This window comes from Gopherus evgoodei, chromosome 9 (genome assembly GCF_007399415.2).
Source record: "Gopherus evgoodei ecotype Sinaloan lineage chromosome 9, rGopEvg1_v1.p, whole genome shotgun sequence".
In the NCBI taxonomy this organism is placed as follows: Eukaryota; Metazoa; Chordata; order Testudines; family Testudinidae; genus Gopherus; species Gopherus evgoodei.
In genome coordinates, this window is record NC_044330.1 from 103273000 (window position 1) to 103291894 (window position 18895).

Below are 18895 nucleotides of genomic sequence, written 5' to 3' on the forward strand. Positions count from 1 at the left end.
TAAGCATTGCCCCATGGCATAAGAGAGAGTTAAAACGTCTGCATTTGGACATACAGACTGGCGGAGGTTAAATGCATTTGTCAGTGTGGCAAAATATATTTTGTACAAACCAACTTAAACAGCCCATGCCCAGGTGCTGAAAACCTCGACTAGGAACAGCCTCATCTGTCTTAGAGCTTGATCTACAGTAAGAAAGCTGCTGTTTCACTATAACAAAGGGTGATTGCAGTGGGTCTTGCTGCACCAGAGATTAACTGCCAAGGTAGGCAGGCGAGGCGTGAACCAACCAGCAAGTGATGACTGAACCGTGGTCCGGGCTGAAACTGTGTTGAACTGGGCATAGTCCTGTCTACTCTTGCAGTTGCACTGTTTTCATCTAGCACTAGTCCAGTGGCATGTGATTTGTGTGTAGTTACTGTGCCTGCATGCTTCCCCAGTCAGTGTTGGCATAGCCAAATAGCCACTTATGCATGCAAATGGCCTTTTGTGGGAGCAAATACCTAATCTGCCTGTGCATTTACATTATGTTCCAATAGCATCAGGGCCGGCTCCAGTGTTTTTGCCACCCCAAGCAGCAAAAAAAAAAAAAAAAGCTGCGATCGGCACTTCAGCGGCAGCTCTACTGCCGCAGTGCTGCTGCTTCATTCTTCAGTGGCAATTTGGCGGCAGGTCCTTCCCTCCGAAAGGGACTGAGGGACTTGCCACCGAAGAGCCGGCCGTGCTGCCCCTTTCCGTTGGCCGCCCCAAGCACCTGCTTGCTGTGCTGGTGCCTGGAGCCGGCCCTGGATAGCAGAAAAGAGAAGTCAAGAAGGAGCAGCTTCTAAGGCTTATTTTTATTGCTTTCCTGGGACACTCTGCACCTTCTGAGATCAAATCTGTAATTTGAAACCTCATTCCTGTTTTGCACAGTTTCTGTCTTGCATTAGCATGTGTTTTAAAGTCAGAGGTGGATTTAAAATATGTTTCCAGGTTGCTCTGTTGTTGGAAGCTGATGTAGTCATGCACCTAGTCATTAGTGCTGAGATCTGCTCTTTGTTCTGTCTCTCACTGTAGGTACTGCAAAGTATTCTGGAAACAGAACGTGACTATGCTAAGGAACTACAGTCACTTCTGGGAACTTACTTGAGACCTCTCCAATCCTATGACAAGTAAGACCCAAGTCAGTCTGTGATGACACAACACTTCAAAGCCTTTTCAGTTTTGAATATTTAGGGACCAGTTCTGCTCTTTAAAGGTACTCATGCAAAACCTCAGAATCATCAGGAAAACAAAGTTTGTGATAGCTTCTGACTCTTTCTTTTCCTGCATTTTTGCATAGACATCTGATTGTGCGATGGATTATTAAATATGCGATTCTGATAGATATGATCACTACAGGCTCATACATGGAATTGTTATCTCATGTGTATTCTCCTCCAATGTGCCTTATTTTGGCTGCTCAACTTCAGGTGGGACCTCCTAGTCATTTCTTCAGTGGACATTATTTAGACCAGGCTATGATCTGGGAATTGCATTAACTATGGTTAGTTTATTCTGAACTTGCTAACTAGTAAGCATTGCCCCGCTCTCTGTACATTGATCTGCTTGAAGTGTTTTCTTGTTCTCTACACATCATCCTGTAGTTATGGATAGCCAAAGTGATGTATGGACAACAGGGGGTCATTGTCAGGATCTAGGTGCAGAAATAAGACATAGACCAAAATGTTTTCCATCACTATCATGAGAAAAGCTTATGTGAAAATTTCAGATTCCATCTACATCCAATCACAAATTTAGGATTTTATCAAACCTTTGTCTTTCATTTTTCCAAGCACTGGCATATAGATATCTCTCGGTTGCCTACACATCAATAGTCTCACTGTGCATAAATTTTTCCAGTTTCAGTAACCTGTCTCTTATGCTTACTGCATTGGCTTTATAGTCCTTTGTCCTAGGTAGTAGCATAAATAGGCACAACATGCATGCTTGGATAATTCCATCTAGTAGAGCCAGCCACCCCCTCTTAAGAAGTTGTGCAGTTGTAACCGTGGAGTAGCGGTATCTCTGGATTTTGGTACTGCATACTGTGAGGAGAAAGTAGAACTCCAGTACGTTATAAGTGCAGAGAGAAGTCAAACACAGCCTTTTTCCAGTTTGGAGAGATCTGAGGGCAGAATCTCAAGCCCTTCATATTTTCTATGGGAACAAAGTTTCTGTTTTTTAAGTCACATGGTGTCCAGATTCGTCAAACCTTTGGAAATATTTGTGTGGATAAATTCAGCAATGGAAAAGTCTCAAGACCCCAGCCTTTCTTCTCCACAGGATGCATGTTGGCCTTCTTAGTCACAGTTCTTATCCTGGGATCCAGGGGCACAACACTAGGTGATGTGACTTTCTCATATTGCTGTAACAATCGTATCTAGAAGTCTGATTTATCACAAAACTGTAGAGAGCACAAAGGGAAGAAAGGCTGAAATGACTGAGGGTGCTGAGATGATGATGGGAAGGCTAGTAGGAAGTGCAGGGAGCACAGAGATTGTCATTGTAATTCGTGTGCAATAGCTCCTAAGTGCTAGATGCTGTACAAAGTCCGTTCATGGAAGAGATTACAATCTAACGCTCCGATCTTGCAACATGAGTCAGGGTTGGCCTGCCTGTGAATACTATTCTGCCCGTATCTCTGTGTCTACATCCTCCTCTGCCTCCAGAAGAAATCCTGTCTATATCGATGAGAACAATTAAACAATGTGAGACAATTACAGGATTAAAATACAATTCAGTTAATCCTTGATAGCAAACATCTTCTATAAGGTATTATTTGTGTATCATGAATTTTGGTTTTGTATTTCATTACATTAATTTGTGTTTCTGTTGGAACAAATACTTTAAATCTCCCATATTTTGCACAGGTTATATGGCTACGTTCTCAGATTTTTTTTTTTTTTAATAAGAGAATTGTTTTGAATCATTGCAAAGTACCTATCAAGTACTATTCAGTATTTTAATTCTTTCAGGCTAAGTGTGGTGGATATTGCATCTTTACTGGGAAATGTTGAAGAAATATGTTCATTTCAGCTAACACTGAATCAAGCCTTGGAAGAATGTGCAAAGTAAGCACCTGCCATTGCAATTAAGGGTGATGAGTTACTAACCTGTGGTTAAAAATAATACAAAGGCCTATTTATTAAGCTTGCTCCTAGCTACTGTCTGTACATTTGTTTTAATATAGAAGAAAGAGGAGCTAGAGAAGGCTGTCATCAGTGCTTAGAGGGTAAGACAAGGTAATAGAAATAGTGACGTGTACCTCTGAGGTGTCTTCTGAACTGCTCTGCTTATAAACAGAAAGTTAAGACTGGCATTTGCCTTTAGGAGACCGATACCAAGTCCCACTGGAAGTCAGGGGAGACTAGGTGTCTAACTCTCATAAGCCTTTTTGTACAGTATCAACCTAAATCTTTTCCTTTCATCCCAAGCGAATGTACCATCCCCAGCTGTCAATGTGACCAGGGCAGAGCCTGGGCTAGAACTGGGAGAAGTGGGTAGTTCTGTCTCATCCCTCTTACTGGGGATAGCTGAAAAGAGAAAAAGAAAGCTGACTAATGGGACGGGGTGGAGGGAAGCTTGTCAAAATAGCAGAATCATTTCAGACTCTGGGCTTTCTTTCTCATCTCCTATTCAAGTACTGCACAGAGCTTCTGAGGGAAGGAGCCATGCAGGACAGGGGCTCCTTTGGCCCAAAGCAACAGGCCAGAGATGTCAGAGAGAACACTCACACTTCATTAAGCTGCCACAGCAGAGACCTGAGAGGCACTTCCATGTGTGTCCTCAGCTATGGAGTGTTTGACCAGCACCCCAGCTAGAATTCTGAATTCTGTCTTATTGTGGGCTACATGAATGACTCTGAACCATTCCAGACGACGGTACCCCTTTCAGGAGTCTGATTTGCCTTGCGACCCCCACGTTCACCTCACTTAAAAAACTACTTGCTTACAAAATCAGACATAAAAATACGAAAGTGTCACAGCCACACTGTTACTGAAAAATTGCTGACTTTCTCATTTTTACCATATAATTATAAAATAAATCAATCGGAATACAAATATTGTGCTTATGTTTCAGTGTATAGTAGGTAGAGCAGTATAAATAAGCCATTGTCTGTATGAAATTTTAATTTGTAGTGACTTTGCTAGTGCTTTTTATGTAGCCTGTTTTATAACTAGGCAAATATCTTGATGAGTTGAGGTACGCCCTGGAAGATCTCTGCGTACTCCCACGGATACATGTACCCCTGGTTGAGAACCACTGCTCTACATAGCTGAATTTCTACCACAGCTAGCACTGACAGCTGGTTATGAAATACAGTGTGTCCATTTCACTGATGCTTTGTCATGTCTGAGGACCTGGCTCATTAACTCCTGTTTCAATGACATGCTCTGAAGATGTTGCTGCTTATATTTGCAGGCTTCCCGAGAACCAGCAGAGAGTGGGAGGCTGTTTTATGAACCTGATGCCACAGTTCCGATCTCTGTACCTCACGTATTGCGCTAACCACCCTTCCGCTGTTAACGTGCTAACCCAACACAGGTCAGGAACGACTTGTGTCAAAAGGGCAAACCATCCGTTTTTAACAATGCCAAGTCCAGCCAGGGCCTTTGCCTGGGATCTCGACAACAGGATCCAAAGGCAACATGTTTGCACGGAGCCTTTCCAAAGACCCTGTGTGTGTTCAGAGGAACCTGCCACCATGCAGATCAACCTGTGCCCACCTGCCTCCACTGCAAGGACACACAAGCATCCCACATGACACTGACACGCTAATATCAGGGGTCTGATCCTGTGAGATTCAGACACCTTCAACTTGCATTCACTTACCTGAGAGTGCTCCCCACCTCTCAGGATCAGGCCCGAAATACAGCCTGAAGAGGCTTGAAACAGAGGTTTGCTCAGCAAACCACAAAGAGGCCATGCAGTTCTGTACATTATTTCACTAATCATGGCGACATTCTCATTCAAGGTGTGACTCCTGGGCAGACACCTACATGTGCCGTAGCTTTATACTGTAAACTGAGAACTAAGAGAGTCCTCTGAGCTGGCAGGCTACGGCTGCGTTCCCCCCAGTGCTGCTTAGCTCTCCTGCACACAGCTGTGAAAGCTGTGACCTCAGCCCAAGGCCTTTCAAATGTTTCTCTTTTAACACATCTGACTGTAATTTAGCCTAATTACAGTCCTGGCTATTGTGAGTGACTGCTTCATTCAGTTCATTAGCCAGAGAATGTTTCAAATGCGCATTTAACTGGTCTGTGTTGGTGAAAATGCTGATACACACAAAATGTGCTCTCCAAAGTGTTGTGAGCCAAAGCTGAGCATGTTGTGCATGATTAGTAGGTGCCTAGGCCAAAACAGACCATTGTGATCTGTAAAACACAGATCATAGAACTTCCCCAAAATAATTCCTAGAGCAGAACTTTCAGAAAACGATCCAATCATGATTTAAAAATGGCCAGTGGTGGAGAATCCACCATGACCCTTGGAACAACTTCCAATGTTTAATTAGCCTCACTGGGTAAAATTTACGTTTTATTTTCAGTCTGAATTTTTCTAGCTTCAGCTTCCAGCTGTTGAAATGTGTTAGATTGGATTGTGTCCACTGTGTTATGTTAGCCCTTTCTCTGCTTGATTGAAGAGCCCATTTTTACGTCTTTGTTTCCCACAGAGGTACTTATAGACTGTAATTAAGTCACTCCTCAACTTCTCTTTGTTCAGCTAAATAGAGCTCTTTGAATCTGTCACTGTAAGGTGCATTTTCTAACCCTTTAATCGTTCTTTGGCTCTTCTCTGAACCCTCTCCAATATAGCAACATTGTTCTTGAATTGTGGACACAGTCTTCCAGCAGTGGTCACTGGTAACTTAGTGATCTCTGTAAAGCGTGTTCTCTAGAAAGGAAATCCTGCTTACTACTCCCAGTGGGTTGTTCAGGCACCCAGCAGCAAGTGGATCCAGGGTGCCCAGGCCTCATTCCACAGGAGAGAGGCCTAGTGGTAGGCAGAGCCCTGACAGTACTTGGCATGCCTACGCTACAGCAGCTTGTAACAGCAGTCCCTACTTGCCATCTAACATGAGCAGCTATCATTACAAATGTATTCTCTGGAACTGTACATTGGGCCTGCATTGTGTCTGGGTCCTGGCACAGGTATGTGGGGGTGGGGGAAGGGTGCTAGGAGCCATCTCTCACTGGGGACTTCATGCAAGGGCCAGCTGCAGTGCGGGGAAGCACAAGTACTGCTTCTTCCTAGTGTTCCTGGGACTCAAGTCACCCCAGAGGAACTTGGTTTCCTACCCCTGCAGAGCTGGCCAGTGCACTAGTGTGTGGAGGTGGCTGTAACTACCTGTGGTGGTTGCACAGCATGCACACGCCTGCATAGCACCAGGGTTTCCCAGAGGCATGATTCCCCCGCCCTCCCACAAGGTCTCCTTGGGGAGCAGTGGCTTTGATCTGCCAGAACCCCATCCTGGCCCTCTCTGGCCCACTGTGTTTGCATCAGCTGGCAAATGTAGAAGAAGCTGGGCCACCATTATTTGGACAGTGAAGGCATTAGTAAAACATGACCCTTAAAGGCTGGTGAACCTTCCTTGTCTCTGTTTATAGTGATGAACTGGAGAAGTTTATGGAGAACCAGGGCGCGTCCAACCCAGGGATTTTGATCTTGACAACAAGCCTCAGCAAACCCTTCGTGAGACTGGATAAGTACGTCACCCTTCTCCAAGAACTGGAGCGGCACATGGAGGTAAATGAAACATAGTGTCTGCCAGGCAGATCATAAGTGGGGTTTTGTGCTGCCAAAAAAACTGCATTGAGAATTGCTTGTACCCGGGGTCCTTCTGTCTAGGGGGGCAGGGGAGCCTCTACTGTAGTAACTGAGCACCCCACATGCTTCAACATATTTCTCCTCACACGCCCCGTGAGGTAGGACAGTGCCATTATCCCCAATCTTCTGGCACAGAGGAATTAGAAGCTGGCCCAAGGTCACACGGGAAATTTGTGGCAGAACAAGGAACTAAACTTGGGTCTTCCAAATCGGAGACTAGCACCCTAACTGCTGGGCCATTCTTACTCTCAAGCCTTATAGCTGTGTCTAATCATGATGGGTAATCAGGTTCAAAGTGCTCTAATCTAACGGGTTGGCTGAGCAGTGAGGACAGGGCCCAACTGGGTCACAGCCACTGGGCTGTCACCCATGTAGAGACTTAGCGCATCAGCTCTTCCTCCGCAAAGCTACAAGCTTTCAGCTGCTCATCCTCCAGCACCTTCCCCATGGAGCATCGTGACCCTGAGCCCTGCCCTCTGGACACTGCAGCAGCAGGAGGGAGATATGGGAGGGCAGGGGGCTCTTGGACACCGTGGCAGTGAGGGCTATGAAAGTACTGGGTACCTAGGCTAACGAGATAGGAGGTGAAGAGGGGAAGGCATCAGATTGGCTAACAGTCTCATTTTGAGCAGGACAGATTTTGGCCTCTATCCTGGGTCCCCATATTGTGTCCTTGAGGAGCTGGACCAAAATAGATGTTTTGTTTGCAATTCTTGTCTGTGGCCACAAGAGGCCACTGCTCCCAGCGTAGCAACCAAAGGCTGCTCTGCTGTTGCTCCGAGCTTCTCCTAGCACAAGTGCGCTCATACCACTGAGGCAGCTGCTCTGCTCAGGCACCTGGTGTATCCATGAACAGACCCTCCCAGTGGCAAGCGAGAACCCTGCAGGCAGCAGGCACACGCAGTGGGGAGAGGGCAATGAGGAAGGAGGGGATGCAACTAGGGTGGGGCAGAGGAAGAGTGGAAACGGGGCTAATGCAGGCCAGGAGGAGCTACCCCGGGAAAACTGCTGAGGCACAAGCAGACCTGGTGGCACCAGATGGGGAGCAGGCCCCTAGAGGGTGGGTGGGAGAGGCAGTTCACCCGTTGGGGGGTGGGGATTTCTGGAGAAGGGTCTAGGGAGGCTCCAGCGTTAGGCCCCTCTTCCGGAGGGTTTGCCCAAGACAGCTCCCACGTGGCTGCTTGGGGAATTGCTGCTGTCCCGTGTGCTTTCAGCAGTAGGTGAATTGGCGAGGAGCTGTGGTGCTCTGTGGCAGTGATGGTGGGCCACACCATGGTGGGCTGAACGCAGGAGGCAGCAGAGGGTCTTGGCACCAGGGCAGGGCTCTGAGAAATGCCCAAAGAAGGCTCAGTTTTGAGGCTTGCTAAGTAAGATACTTATATTTTTGGAAAGCTTCTGCAGTTCCCCACAAGCCCCATGTCACTGGCTTATTTGGAAATTTGGCCTTAGCAAAATCTATCAAATGCTGACAGCAGCAGAGGGGTGAGAGAGGGGAGATCCGGTCGCCTGGTTACCACACTGGGATAGGATCCCAGAGGACACATTTTATCCAGACTTTTTTATGCAAAATACAGCTCAGCTCTGGATGGGCAGCTAGAAGCTTGTTCACACCAGGGAAGTGTCCTAAAAATGTCTTACCATTGTTAACCTAGGTTCAGGTGAGCCGCTGTGTTAAAAACTTTGAAAGGCCTAGTACAGATAATCCATCTGGTTGCTGACCCTGTTCCTGCCCAGGCCAGTTAAATCTGTGTAACCCAGTGGTCTCCCATCTTTTTATGCCCAAGATCACTTTTTGAATTTAAGGGCAACCCAGGATCTATCCTGCCCCTTCCCCAAAGCCCTGCCCCACTCACTCCATGCCCCCCACTCTCTGTCACTCACTCTCCCCTACCGTCACTCACTTTCATCAGGCTGGGGCACGGGGTTGGGGTGCAGGCTCTGGGCTGGGACATGGGGTTGGGATGTAGGAGGGGGTACAGGGTGCTGACTCTGGGAGGGGGGTCATGGCTGGGGCCGAGGGTTGGGGTGCAGGAGGGAGTACAGGGTGCTGGCTCTGGTTTGGGGTCAGGGCTGTGGTTTGGGGTGCAGGAGGGGATATGGGGTGCTGGCTCTAGGAGGGGGCTCAGGGCTGGGGGTTGAGGTGAGGCCTCCCACTGGACAGCACTTACCTCTGGAGGCTCCCAGTCTGTGGCTCGGTGTGGCTGCCGCTAATGCAGGCTCCCTGCCCACCCTGGCCCCACACCACTCCCGGAAGGGGCCAATGTGCCCCTGGGGATGGGAGGGCACGTGGCTCCACATGCTGCCCCTCTCTGCAAGCATCACCCCTGCAGCACCCATTGGCCCCAGCTCCCTGCTCCCAGCCAATGGCTGCTGCGGGGACAGTGCTTGCAGGCAGGAGCAGTGCGTGGAGGGAGATGCCTTCCTTCACCCCTGGGGCTGTGGAGCCAGGCTGGCCACTTCCGGGAGCAGCGTGGGGCCCGGGCAGGCAGGGAGCCTGAGTTAGTGGCAGCATCACTGCGCTGCCGGAGCTTGCGATTGACTGGGAGATCCTCTAGGTGTAACCCTTGCCTGCTCGGTGTGGCACCCTGTCCCCCGCTAGAGACTGACGAGTCTGCTACAGCCTTAGCTAAGCGACACGTGGCTTTTAGCTCATGCAGTAGAGGCTCATGCACGACGTTTCAGAGGTCCCAGGTTCAATCCTGCCTGCTGATGACTGGGGTCTCTCCATGTTACATCAGCTCCAGGGAAAGCACAGCCGTGTTTTCTATAGCTGGGCTAAAAAGGGCTTGATCTGGTCTGCACTTTGCCCTTACATTCCTTCCGGCACCATCCCAGCTGTGCATGTCAGCAACGGCTAATGTTTCTAGTGTAGGGCCCAGGCTAGAGAGGAAAAGAGAAACTCCCCTAACTCACTGACTACTGCCCATGCTTCTCTGACTGCATGTCCACAGCGGCTGTGGTCAACACTCTAACCAAGGTGAGAGAAGAGCTGGAAGGTTGGTCAGACACAGGTCACCTATTTTTGTTGGTTTCTAGATTGTGAACATGGTGAGTGGGTTTATACATGCTGCACCTTATATGAACCTCATGCCTGTATGAGTGTATATACCCTTGATTTAAGCAAATGTGATAGAAATGGGAGTGGCAGTATGTTGTGAGCTTAATTTGTGCTGGAGTTTGCCAGGGCTGAGCCTCTGGGCCTGCTGCATCAGTTATGAAAGTAAAAACATTTTATTTGAGCCGCTGGCACCTATTTGTGTGAGTCCCAGCACCTCTTTTGTTACAATTTAAGCACTGCTGTTGGCCCAACTGCCCATGACTGGGCCAGCTACTATGTCCAGCGATTGGGCTCTGGAGTCTGGTTATAAAGATTGTGTAATGTATAGGCCAAATTCTGCCCACAGATCTGTGTGAACTACTCCAGTGGAAGTTGATGGGAGTTGTGTGTGTCTGTTCAATATCAAAATGGCCATATGCATACAGTGATGGAGGCAGAGACTAAGGGCAGTGTCCTGCCCTGATCTCTGCCCCTCTAGCCTTCTGTTCTCTGTGCATATGCAGAGCTCCACTGACATTAATGGGAATTCCATACATGGGAGGTGATGTGGTGGACTATTTCATATGAGAGTCAAGATCTGTTCTGTGGACAAGAGAGCAGAACTTTGCCCTATACAATCTGGCACTGGGCTGTAGTTTTTTTAAAAAGCAACATTTGGTTGAGCTGAAATGGTATTTATCCTTCATCCCTTTTCTTTTGTTGAACAGTTTTGCATCAGCACTTCACTTAGTTGCTTTATATCACATGAGGATGACGAAGGCAGTAGAAGAGTGAAGGATAGAATCTGAGGGGGTCCTTCATCCCACTGGGATGTGCAGTTCCCTGGGCCATACTGCATCCTCCCTGTGCTGAATGATTGCAGCCCGGGTCCATGTGGCAATATAGAATTTTCATGGCTTTTAAACCATGGCAGTAATGAGGGAAATCTGCATTTCCAAATGCTGTTGCTATTCGTAAGTAACCAAGATTTCTTCCTTCACTAGGAGGCACATCCGGATCATGAAGATGTTTTGAAAGCGTTCGCATCTTTCAAGTCCCTTATGGTAGGTGGCGATTCTCAAAATAGAGTGCTCCTTCTCTGTACTGTGTTTCACAAAGAGTGAGTCAAGCCTGACATTTGTCTCCTTGTGAAAAGGTCTTTTAGAATGGAAAGACGGGTTATGGAGACACCTTATTTGAAATTTTGCCTGACTTTGCTATCTGGCAGCATGTTCCAACAATTGCATTGTGATCTCTGTAGTGCAGTACCTAACTAGATAAAGAAACATATTTTAAATGTGTGCCGCAGAAGGAAGCCACGTGTGGGTGGGGAGTTTCTTTTCATCTCTTTCCCCTTTACACCTTTGTCATTTTTGCTGCATGTAATTGCACAATTCCTTACTCATTAAAATGAGCTATGAAGGATTAACGCAAGTATATGACTCAACTGCCACTTCTAATAAAGAGATGCATTCCAGGGCTGATCCAGAGCCCATTGATTTTGATTGGGATTCTTTCCACTGGTATCCATGGACTTGGGATCAGGTCCTTGTATATTATAAACATTATAATATAAACATATAATAAACAGGTCCTTGTATATTATAAACATTATAACACCATGTGAAATGGCAATACGTAGAGAAGTTATTAGTCTACTGTCTCTTTGTGTCTTTACAAATAACAGTAAAGCGATCAGTAGCAATTCAATAGTGAACATATTTCAGTTAATCATTCCAAATCACTTTAGAACCTTTTGGCAAATGAAAGGAGAAAGAAAACTTTGCACATGGTTGACCGTTTTACTCAGGAAGGTTTAATCCTCAGTTATCAAGGAAGTTATGTTCTGTGTCTGTTAAGCTACTGAATATCTTTCACTATAACCACTCCAGATGTGGTCCAGCTTCCTTCCTTCCTTACCAGAGAAGATGCAAGTTTACAATGATTAGTGATGCCAGTGAAGAAAGGGAGGAGAAATTTCATAGAAAACAGGAAACAGGGTGTCACGTTACATTTGCTTAGAAGCTCGACAATTTGCATTCATTATAGCAGATAATGGGGAGGAATTCAGTTATATTAACTTCAAACTGGCTTAAAGCTTTAGAGATGCTAGTAATGTAAGGAGATTTGTACTTGAGCTATTCATGTATTAGGTCCTATTTTTAAACTGTCTGTGGTGCATAAGGTAAGATAAACACTTAATTCTGCAAGGGGCTCAGCATCTGCAAATCTTGTAGGCTTCAGTGGAATTTGCTGAAGCTCAGCACATCTCAGGATTGGGCTCTTACTTGTCACTGTAGTGTACTTACTATATGTCTGAGGTTAGATGGTCAAAGAGTTAAATTCTGCCTTCAGAAATGCATGCATGACTTTCATGGAGTCAGGGATCAGTCAAGTGTATGCTTCCAAGCACAGTGTATGGGTTGCACAAAGCTAACAAAAATGCTATTTGTAGTCCTGTCATAGCAGTAGGGTGATAATACAGTGGTTTCAGTTTATAGGGATTGCAGAAAACTTTTGTAGGTTTTATGTGGGTTTCCATCTCCTGAACTGCAGGTTCAGCCAATCAGGGTCACAGAAAACCTACCATGTGACTTGTACCGCATGACTTTTGGCACAAAGTTTTGCAAACCAAAAGGAAACCACTAAACTCTGGTTCTAAAAATGAGTGCCTTAAGGGTACAGCCAAAAGGGGCTCCTCCTTCAGTCACAGCGAAAGGGTCACAGCCCCTGAAAGATTTGTACAAAACTGGCTTAAATCCTGAGTTTAAAATGGGGTAAGAAATCAGAGCTTGGCAAGTGTGAGGACTGAGTAAAAATTGAGCCAAGGCTTGGCCTTGCAGGATTTTTCCTCCCAAGTCATCAGAACTTCACCCTATATCAGGTTCCATAATGAAATGCTTCCACAGCCCCACCGAGTAGTTCATGTGCTTTAGGACAATATCCTGCAATCCTTGCTCAGTCAGGCCCTCCATTGACTTCATTGGGAATTTTGCCTGTGTACATACTGTATGAAGACTTCAGGAGTTAGGGCCTGATCCAAAGCCTATTGAAATCAATGAGAGGTTTCCCATTGACTACAGAGTGTTTCGGACCAGGCCCTTTGCCCTCAGAGAGTGAGATCATGTATGTATAATCAGTACTCCTGAACCTAGATACAATTAATAAAAATAAATGTATAATGATGTTGTTAGGGTTTTTTAAATGTAAATTTTTCTCAACAGCTTTTTCATTTTCTTTTCCATTTGCATCTTGTATAATTGTTCCCATGTGCCAACTAAGGCAGCAGGAAAGAAGAGCAACACATTTTGCTCATTGGAGCTATATGCATTTAGACAGGCCGAGCGTTTGGCCCATTCTGTTGAACTATAACGAGATATTTTGGTTTTAGATCAACTTACATGGATTCCTTTTAAGTTATTCTATTCCTCTGTCTACGTACTCAAGATGCGCAAAATTCACAGTTTCTGTTATGCAGTATTTAATAGGAAAATATTCGCTGATTTGCTTCATGCAGTTTTGCACTTTATTTACAGTTTGGACAAAATTGCTGTTTTCCCATTAAAAACCTACAAAAATAGAAAGTTCACAATTCCCATTCTGTGTGGCCACCTTGGCTTAGAAAATGGGTACATTTTTCACTTAGATACAGGGCTGGTTTGACAAAAGAACATATACCTCAGTGCCCCTTTATTTTCTCTTTTTCTAATTTTCATTTTTAAAATATCTTCTGACTTTGTAATTCATCAGACTGTTGTGACTTTAACAAACTTAGTACAATAAAGCAAATTTAAGATTTTCTGCTTGCTTGAATTCTATTATATAAAACTGAGTGATGCTGTTCATTTCTCACTGAGATAATTGGTGGTGGCCTGGTCTTTTCTGTCTTCCTCTAAGGCCAGATTTTTGATACTTTTTATTAAGGGAAAGTTACAATAAACCATAATCTTTAGCCAGATTCATGTGACCCTAAATAAGTAATATACAATGTAGAATGTTAGGGCCAGATTTTTAAAGGTATTTAGGCACCTAGTTGGATTTTCAAAAGCACCTATGCACCTAACACCCATTGAAATCAATGCATTTTAGATATCTAGATGCCTTTGAAAATCCTAAATACTTTTAAAAATCTGCCCTGTAGAAAGACATTCTCCTTGTAAGTGGTCACACTAATGACTGCATTTGGAGTTAGCCATCAGACTGATAGGAGCATTGCCAGAAAATCTCTTCTTGGTGGGTCAGAGCAGGTACGATTCTGAAGTTTTCCTGTTCTCATTTTAACAAAACTTTTTTTTGTCTGTGATATCGCCTTTACAGTCACAGTGCCAGGAGCTGAGGAAGAGGAAACAACTTGAATTGCAGATCCTTTCAGAGTCCATTCCAGGATGGGAAGGGGAGGATATCAAAACCATGGGCAATGTAATCTATATGTCACAGGTCATGGTACAGTGTGGGGCAAGTGAGGTAAGGTGTTTAACATGGCAAAAGTCCTTCTCTCCCTCTCAATGCTAAAATGGTAAAAGAATGCTCAAGTCTAAAAATTTTCTTTATCATGGTCGTGTTTGTGAAAGATGCTAAGCGCTCTGGTCCCAGCCCAACAAAGCACTTAAGCATCTGCTTAACTTTAAGTTAAGGAGTCAGTGGGACTGCTCGTGTACTTAAAGTTAAGTATGTGCTTAAATGCGTCCCTGGATCAGATCCTGAGTGCTCAGCACCATGCAGGCTCATGCCCTATCTGGCTGGCATTTATCTCTCAAACAAAAAGCTGGTTTCATATTGTCAAGCGAACATGTTCTGTCATCGATCTATATGCACTACTCCTGTTGCCGTTACCCGAAGTTCTGTGAGTAGAATCAGGGCAGGTTTTGACCTTTAAGTTTTAAATAAACAAGTGAGACGTGGTAGTTCTAATGCACTCTCTCTCTGTGTATATATTAATATATGTGTTATATATTCTAGTACATATATATGTGTACGTGGGTGTGTATTATATATGAGTAATTTCTTACTACAGTAGCTCTTATTGGTTTTGATTGAGTATTTACCTAGTAGAGCATTGGTACTTCTCACTGCCAGGCAAATTAATGCTTGGGAGGATGCATGTATGAATGTTTATAGTCTCTGAAGGGATATTAAGTAAAGAAAGTAAGGAAATTTCAAATTAATAGGCTCAGTTCTGGTCCTGTTATCACCATTGGGAACATTGCCTTTGATTTCTGTTGCAACTGGATTGGGCCCATTATACTAATGTCTCTGAGGAAAATCTTTGTGATGCATTGTAAAATGGACGTATTTTTCACTTTAGGAGAAAGAAGAGAGGTATTTCATGTTGTTTTCCAATGTTCTGCTAATGTTGTCTGCAAGCCCTCGGATGACTGGGTTTATCTATCAGGTAGGCACATTTGATTTGAAGTTGCAAGTATTTGGGCGTAAAGAAGGAAACCAAATGTCTGTAATCAGATTAAATTCCTCTGCTTTCTGAAACTCCTCTGTTGTGGTGCTAACCCCCCACCGCCAGGAAACTGAGAACTTTAGCTTACCATACATACAGCATGGGGAGTCGTTAGACAGTTTCCACAAGCATGAGTGCCCTTGAATTAAAATATCTCACTTTCTTATACTCAGAGAGTTCTGAGCAATTACTTTGGTGCATGCACAATAAATGCTGACATGGCTTTACCATTCTGAACCCAAATAGAAACTTCAAACTGGGTATCGTGGCGTGTACCACCCCCATCTCAATGATGACTGGTTAAAAGCTTTCATTATGACCTTTTTTTAACCATAGGCTGATAATTTCCATTTTACATAATTTGATGCTCCAGGCAATGAGTTTTTTGGGGCTTACTACACGACTGAGGTGTTTGGCCTGCTAAGGACAGGGAAAACTAGATCCACAGACTGAAGGGGAATCTTTTCTGGTTTTCTGAAGCCTTCAATTATTTCTGGTGGTGATTTCTGAGAAAGGCAAATTGGCTAAAAATGATAGATGTAGAGTCTGAATCATTGTCATTTCTTTTTGTAGGGAAAACTGCCATTAACAGGAATGACGCTGACAAAATTAGAAGGAACAGAAGGGACTGAGCATGCTTTTGAAATCACAGGTCACTACACTTTTTGCATTTCCTGTCCAGTGGGAGCAGCATCTATTGTATAAGTAGTTCCAAGCTGCTGCTACATGATATGCTTTACACTTTCACTGGCATGATATGCTATTCTTTTCTTGTTCTTATGCTACAGTGACATCTGAGTTGTGTGTCCAGCTCCCTTGTTGAGCAAGAATGGGGTCTGCTTTTGATCCATCTGTGTGCAGTTTAATCTGCCATGACTGGGTTTGGGCTGCTTCAAACTCCATTATGAGTTACCAGTAGCTTGTATGCTGAGGAAAGAGGAGAGTGTAGGGTACAGCCAAGGTCTGCTTAAGTTGGTACTGTCTTGTGAAAATGTTGGGAGCCACGTCCATAATCTACTACCAGTTTATTCACAAGCCACCACTACTGCGCATTGAGTCAGAATATCATCAGAGCTAGAAATGGAAAAAGATCTGGATCATCCAGTCCATCCCTGACCAATGCAGCATTGTTCCCTGATTTATATTTCCTAATTTCTTGTCCATTCTAGTTATAAATGTCTTGTGCCTTGGGGTCCCTTGACAGATCATGCTACAGCCCAAAACATTTCACTGCTAGGAAGCTTTTCCTAATACTCAATCTAAATTTTTCCCTTTCATAATTTCATCCTGTGACTCCTAGTTAGACCAACCTTGTACCATGCTCAGTACTTTGGCTGCATCATTAGCATTTGAACCCTGTAAATATTTGTAGATTGTTATCGTGGCCCCCGTTAGTTACTACTTACTGAAGCTACACTTATCTTTTAATAAATCTTCACAAGTTTATCCCTCCAGTACCCTGGTCATTTCTGCTGATCTTCTCTGAACTCCCCCCAGTTTGTCAATAGCTTTCCGGCAATGAGGTGCCCTGAATTGAGTACACTGTTCCAGATACATTCATACCAGAGTGCTTGATTCCCAAAGCCTACTGACCCTAGGAAAAAAGCTCCCATTGACTTAGTTGGGCTTTGGAACAGGCACATATAGAGGGGCTTGCACCTTCCTCCTCTGGGACACAGTGCTTTTTTTGCAGCCATATCGCATTGCAAACACAGGAGGTGCTTGTTCTCAGAATGAATTGGGCTGAATTTCTCTCTTCGGTGGATTGATGCCATTTTGTAAAGAATGTAATTTAATCCTCTAATTCAGGGAACATGATAGAACGAATCACAGTGTCATGTAACAGCAGCCAGGATTTGCACGAATGGCTCGACCATTTGCAAAGGCTAACCAAAGGGACAATATCCAAAACACAGTCCTGGAGTGCTCATTCTGTAAGTATGTTGGACCATTCCAGCCCTTTCTGAATTTATTGCATCTCAGTATTGTCACTAGGCTTCTTACCTAATGTGACAAAAGCAGATGGTTTTGTATCTAGCCAGTTTCACAGAATCATAGAAATGTTGGGCTGGAAGGGACCTTGAAAAGTCTTTCAATCCAGGCCCCTCTGCTGTGGCAGGATCAAGTAAACCTAGATCATCCCTGACAGATGTTTGTCCAACTTGTTTTTAAAGCTTCCACAACCTCCCTTGGAAATCTATTCCAGAGCTGAACTAGCCTTGTAGTTAGAACGGTTTTCCTAATAGCTAACCTAAGCCTCCCTTGCTGCAGATGAAGCCCATTGCTTTTTGTCCTACCTTCAGTGGAGAGGGAGAACAATTTATCACCATCTTCTTTAGAACATCCCTGAATATATTGGAAGCCTGTTATCAGGTCCCCCATCAGCCTTCTTGTCTCAAGTTTAAATATTTTTCTAAACCTTTCATCATTTTGTTGCTCTCCTCTGAACTCTTTCCAGTTTGTCCACATTTTTCCTGAACTGTGGTGCCCAGAATTGGACCCAGTACTCCAGCTGGAGCCTCACCATTGCTGAGTAGAATGCGACAATTACCTCCTGTGTCTTACATACAACACTTCTGTTAATACACCCCAGAATCATATTTGCCTTTTTTGCAGCTGCATCACATTGGCCACTCCTATTCAGCTTGTGGTCCACTATAACCCCCAGATCCCTTTCGGCAGTACTACCACCTAGACAGTTACGCCACATTCTGTAGTTTTGCATTTGATTTTTCCTTCTTAAGTGAAGTACTTTGCACTTGTCATTATTGAATTTCATCTTGTTGATTTCAGACCAGTTTACAGAGCTACAGGATTTTTCACACTGAGGTCATGGTTCTGGGCCTGTGACTGTATAGTTCACACTTAACGCTATAGCTGGCTATTCATGTCATTTTTCTAATCTCCCTTGCTATCCCTGTGGTAAGCCATGATCGTATAGTAGTTCAGATGGAGAAAGGTCCTTTTTTTTCCTCTCACATATTGTAATTAATCTGATTTAATTAAAATGGTGAGGAGACTTCAGGCAAGAGACTTAAATTTTACAGACACTTAACATCAGCACTGGAATGGGTTACTTAGGGAGCTGGTGGAATCTCCTTCCTTAGAGGTTTTTAAGGACAGGCTTGATGAAGCCCTGGCTGGGATGATTTAGTTGGTGTTGGTCCTGTTTTGAACAGGGGGTTGGACTAGATGACCTCCTGAGGTCCCTTCCAGCCCTGATATTCTGTGATTCTATGCGAAGGCAAACAGCTTTCACAATCTCATCAGGTATTTTCTCAGACTTTTAGTTCTACTGGACAGCTTCGTGGACCACTGGAACCGCCCAAAATCCTTAAACCCTGGACCTTAAGTTGTCTCCGACCTGCTCCTCCACTCAGACCATCAGCGGCTTTAGGTTACAAAGAGGTAATCTTGGATACATGCAGCATATTGTGCCTTTCATAGACATCTTTAACGTTTATGCACAGAGTTGTTTTGCATGATTATAGTAGAAAGGAGTAGGGTTAATGACCTTTAACGAAGATAGGTTTTAAATTAAAGGTCTCCACAAAATAAAA

The 18895-nt window shown here is 44.5% G+C and overlaps 1 protein-coding gene across 4 annotated transcripts in view; it reads left to right on the forward strand.

The window, feature by feature from the left end:
• Nucleotides 1-18895, forward strand: part of ARHGEF6 (Rac/Cdc42 guanine nucleotide exchange factor 6) — a 57008-nt gene that overhangs the window by 24575 nt on the left and 13538 nt on the right. For 2 of the 4 annotated variants that reach the window (XM_030574912.1, XM_030574910.1), the window contains exons 7-16: nucleotides 1054-1148; nucleotides 2994-3089; nucleotides 4441-4563; nucleotides 6627-6765; nucleotides 10888-10947; nucleotides 14201-14347; nucleotides 15189-15275; nucleotides 15909-15987; nucleotides 17145-17269; nucleotides 18606-18743. In XM_030574912.1, the coding sequence (XP_030430772.1) occupies nucleotides 1054-1148; nucleotides 2994-3089; nucleotides 4441-4563; nucleotides 6627-6765; nucleotides 10888-10947; nucleotides 14201-14347; nucleotides 15189-15275; nucleotides 15909-15987; nucleotides 17145-17269; nucleotides 18606-18743 (1089 nt within the window). The remainder of the gene's footprint in view (nucleotides 1-1053; nucleotides 1149-2993; nucleotides 3090-4440; nucleotides 4564-6626; nucleotides 6766-10887; nucleotides 10948-14200; nucleotides 14348-15188; nucleotides 15276-15908; nucleotides 15988-17144; nucleotides 17270-18605; nucleotides 18744-18895) is intronic. The other 2 variants (XM_030574911.1, XM_030574914.1) reach the window with 2 other exon arrangements.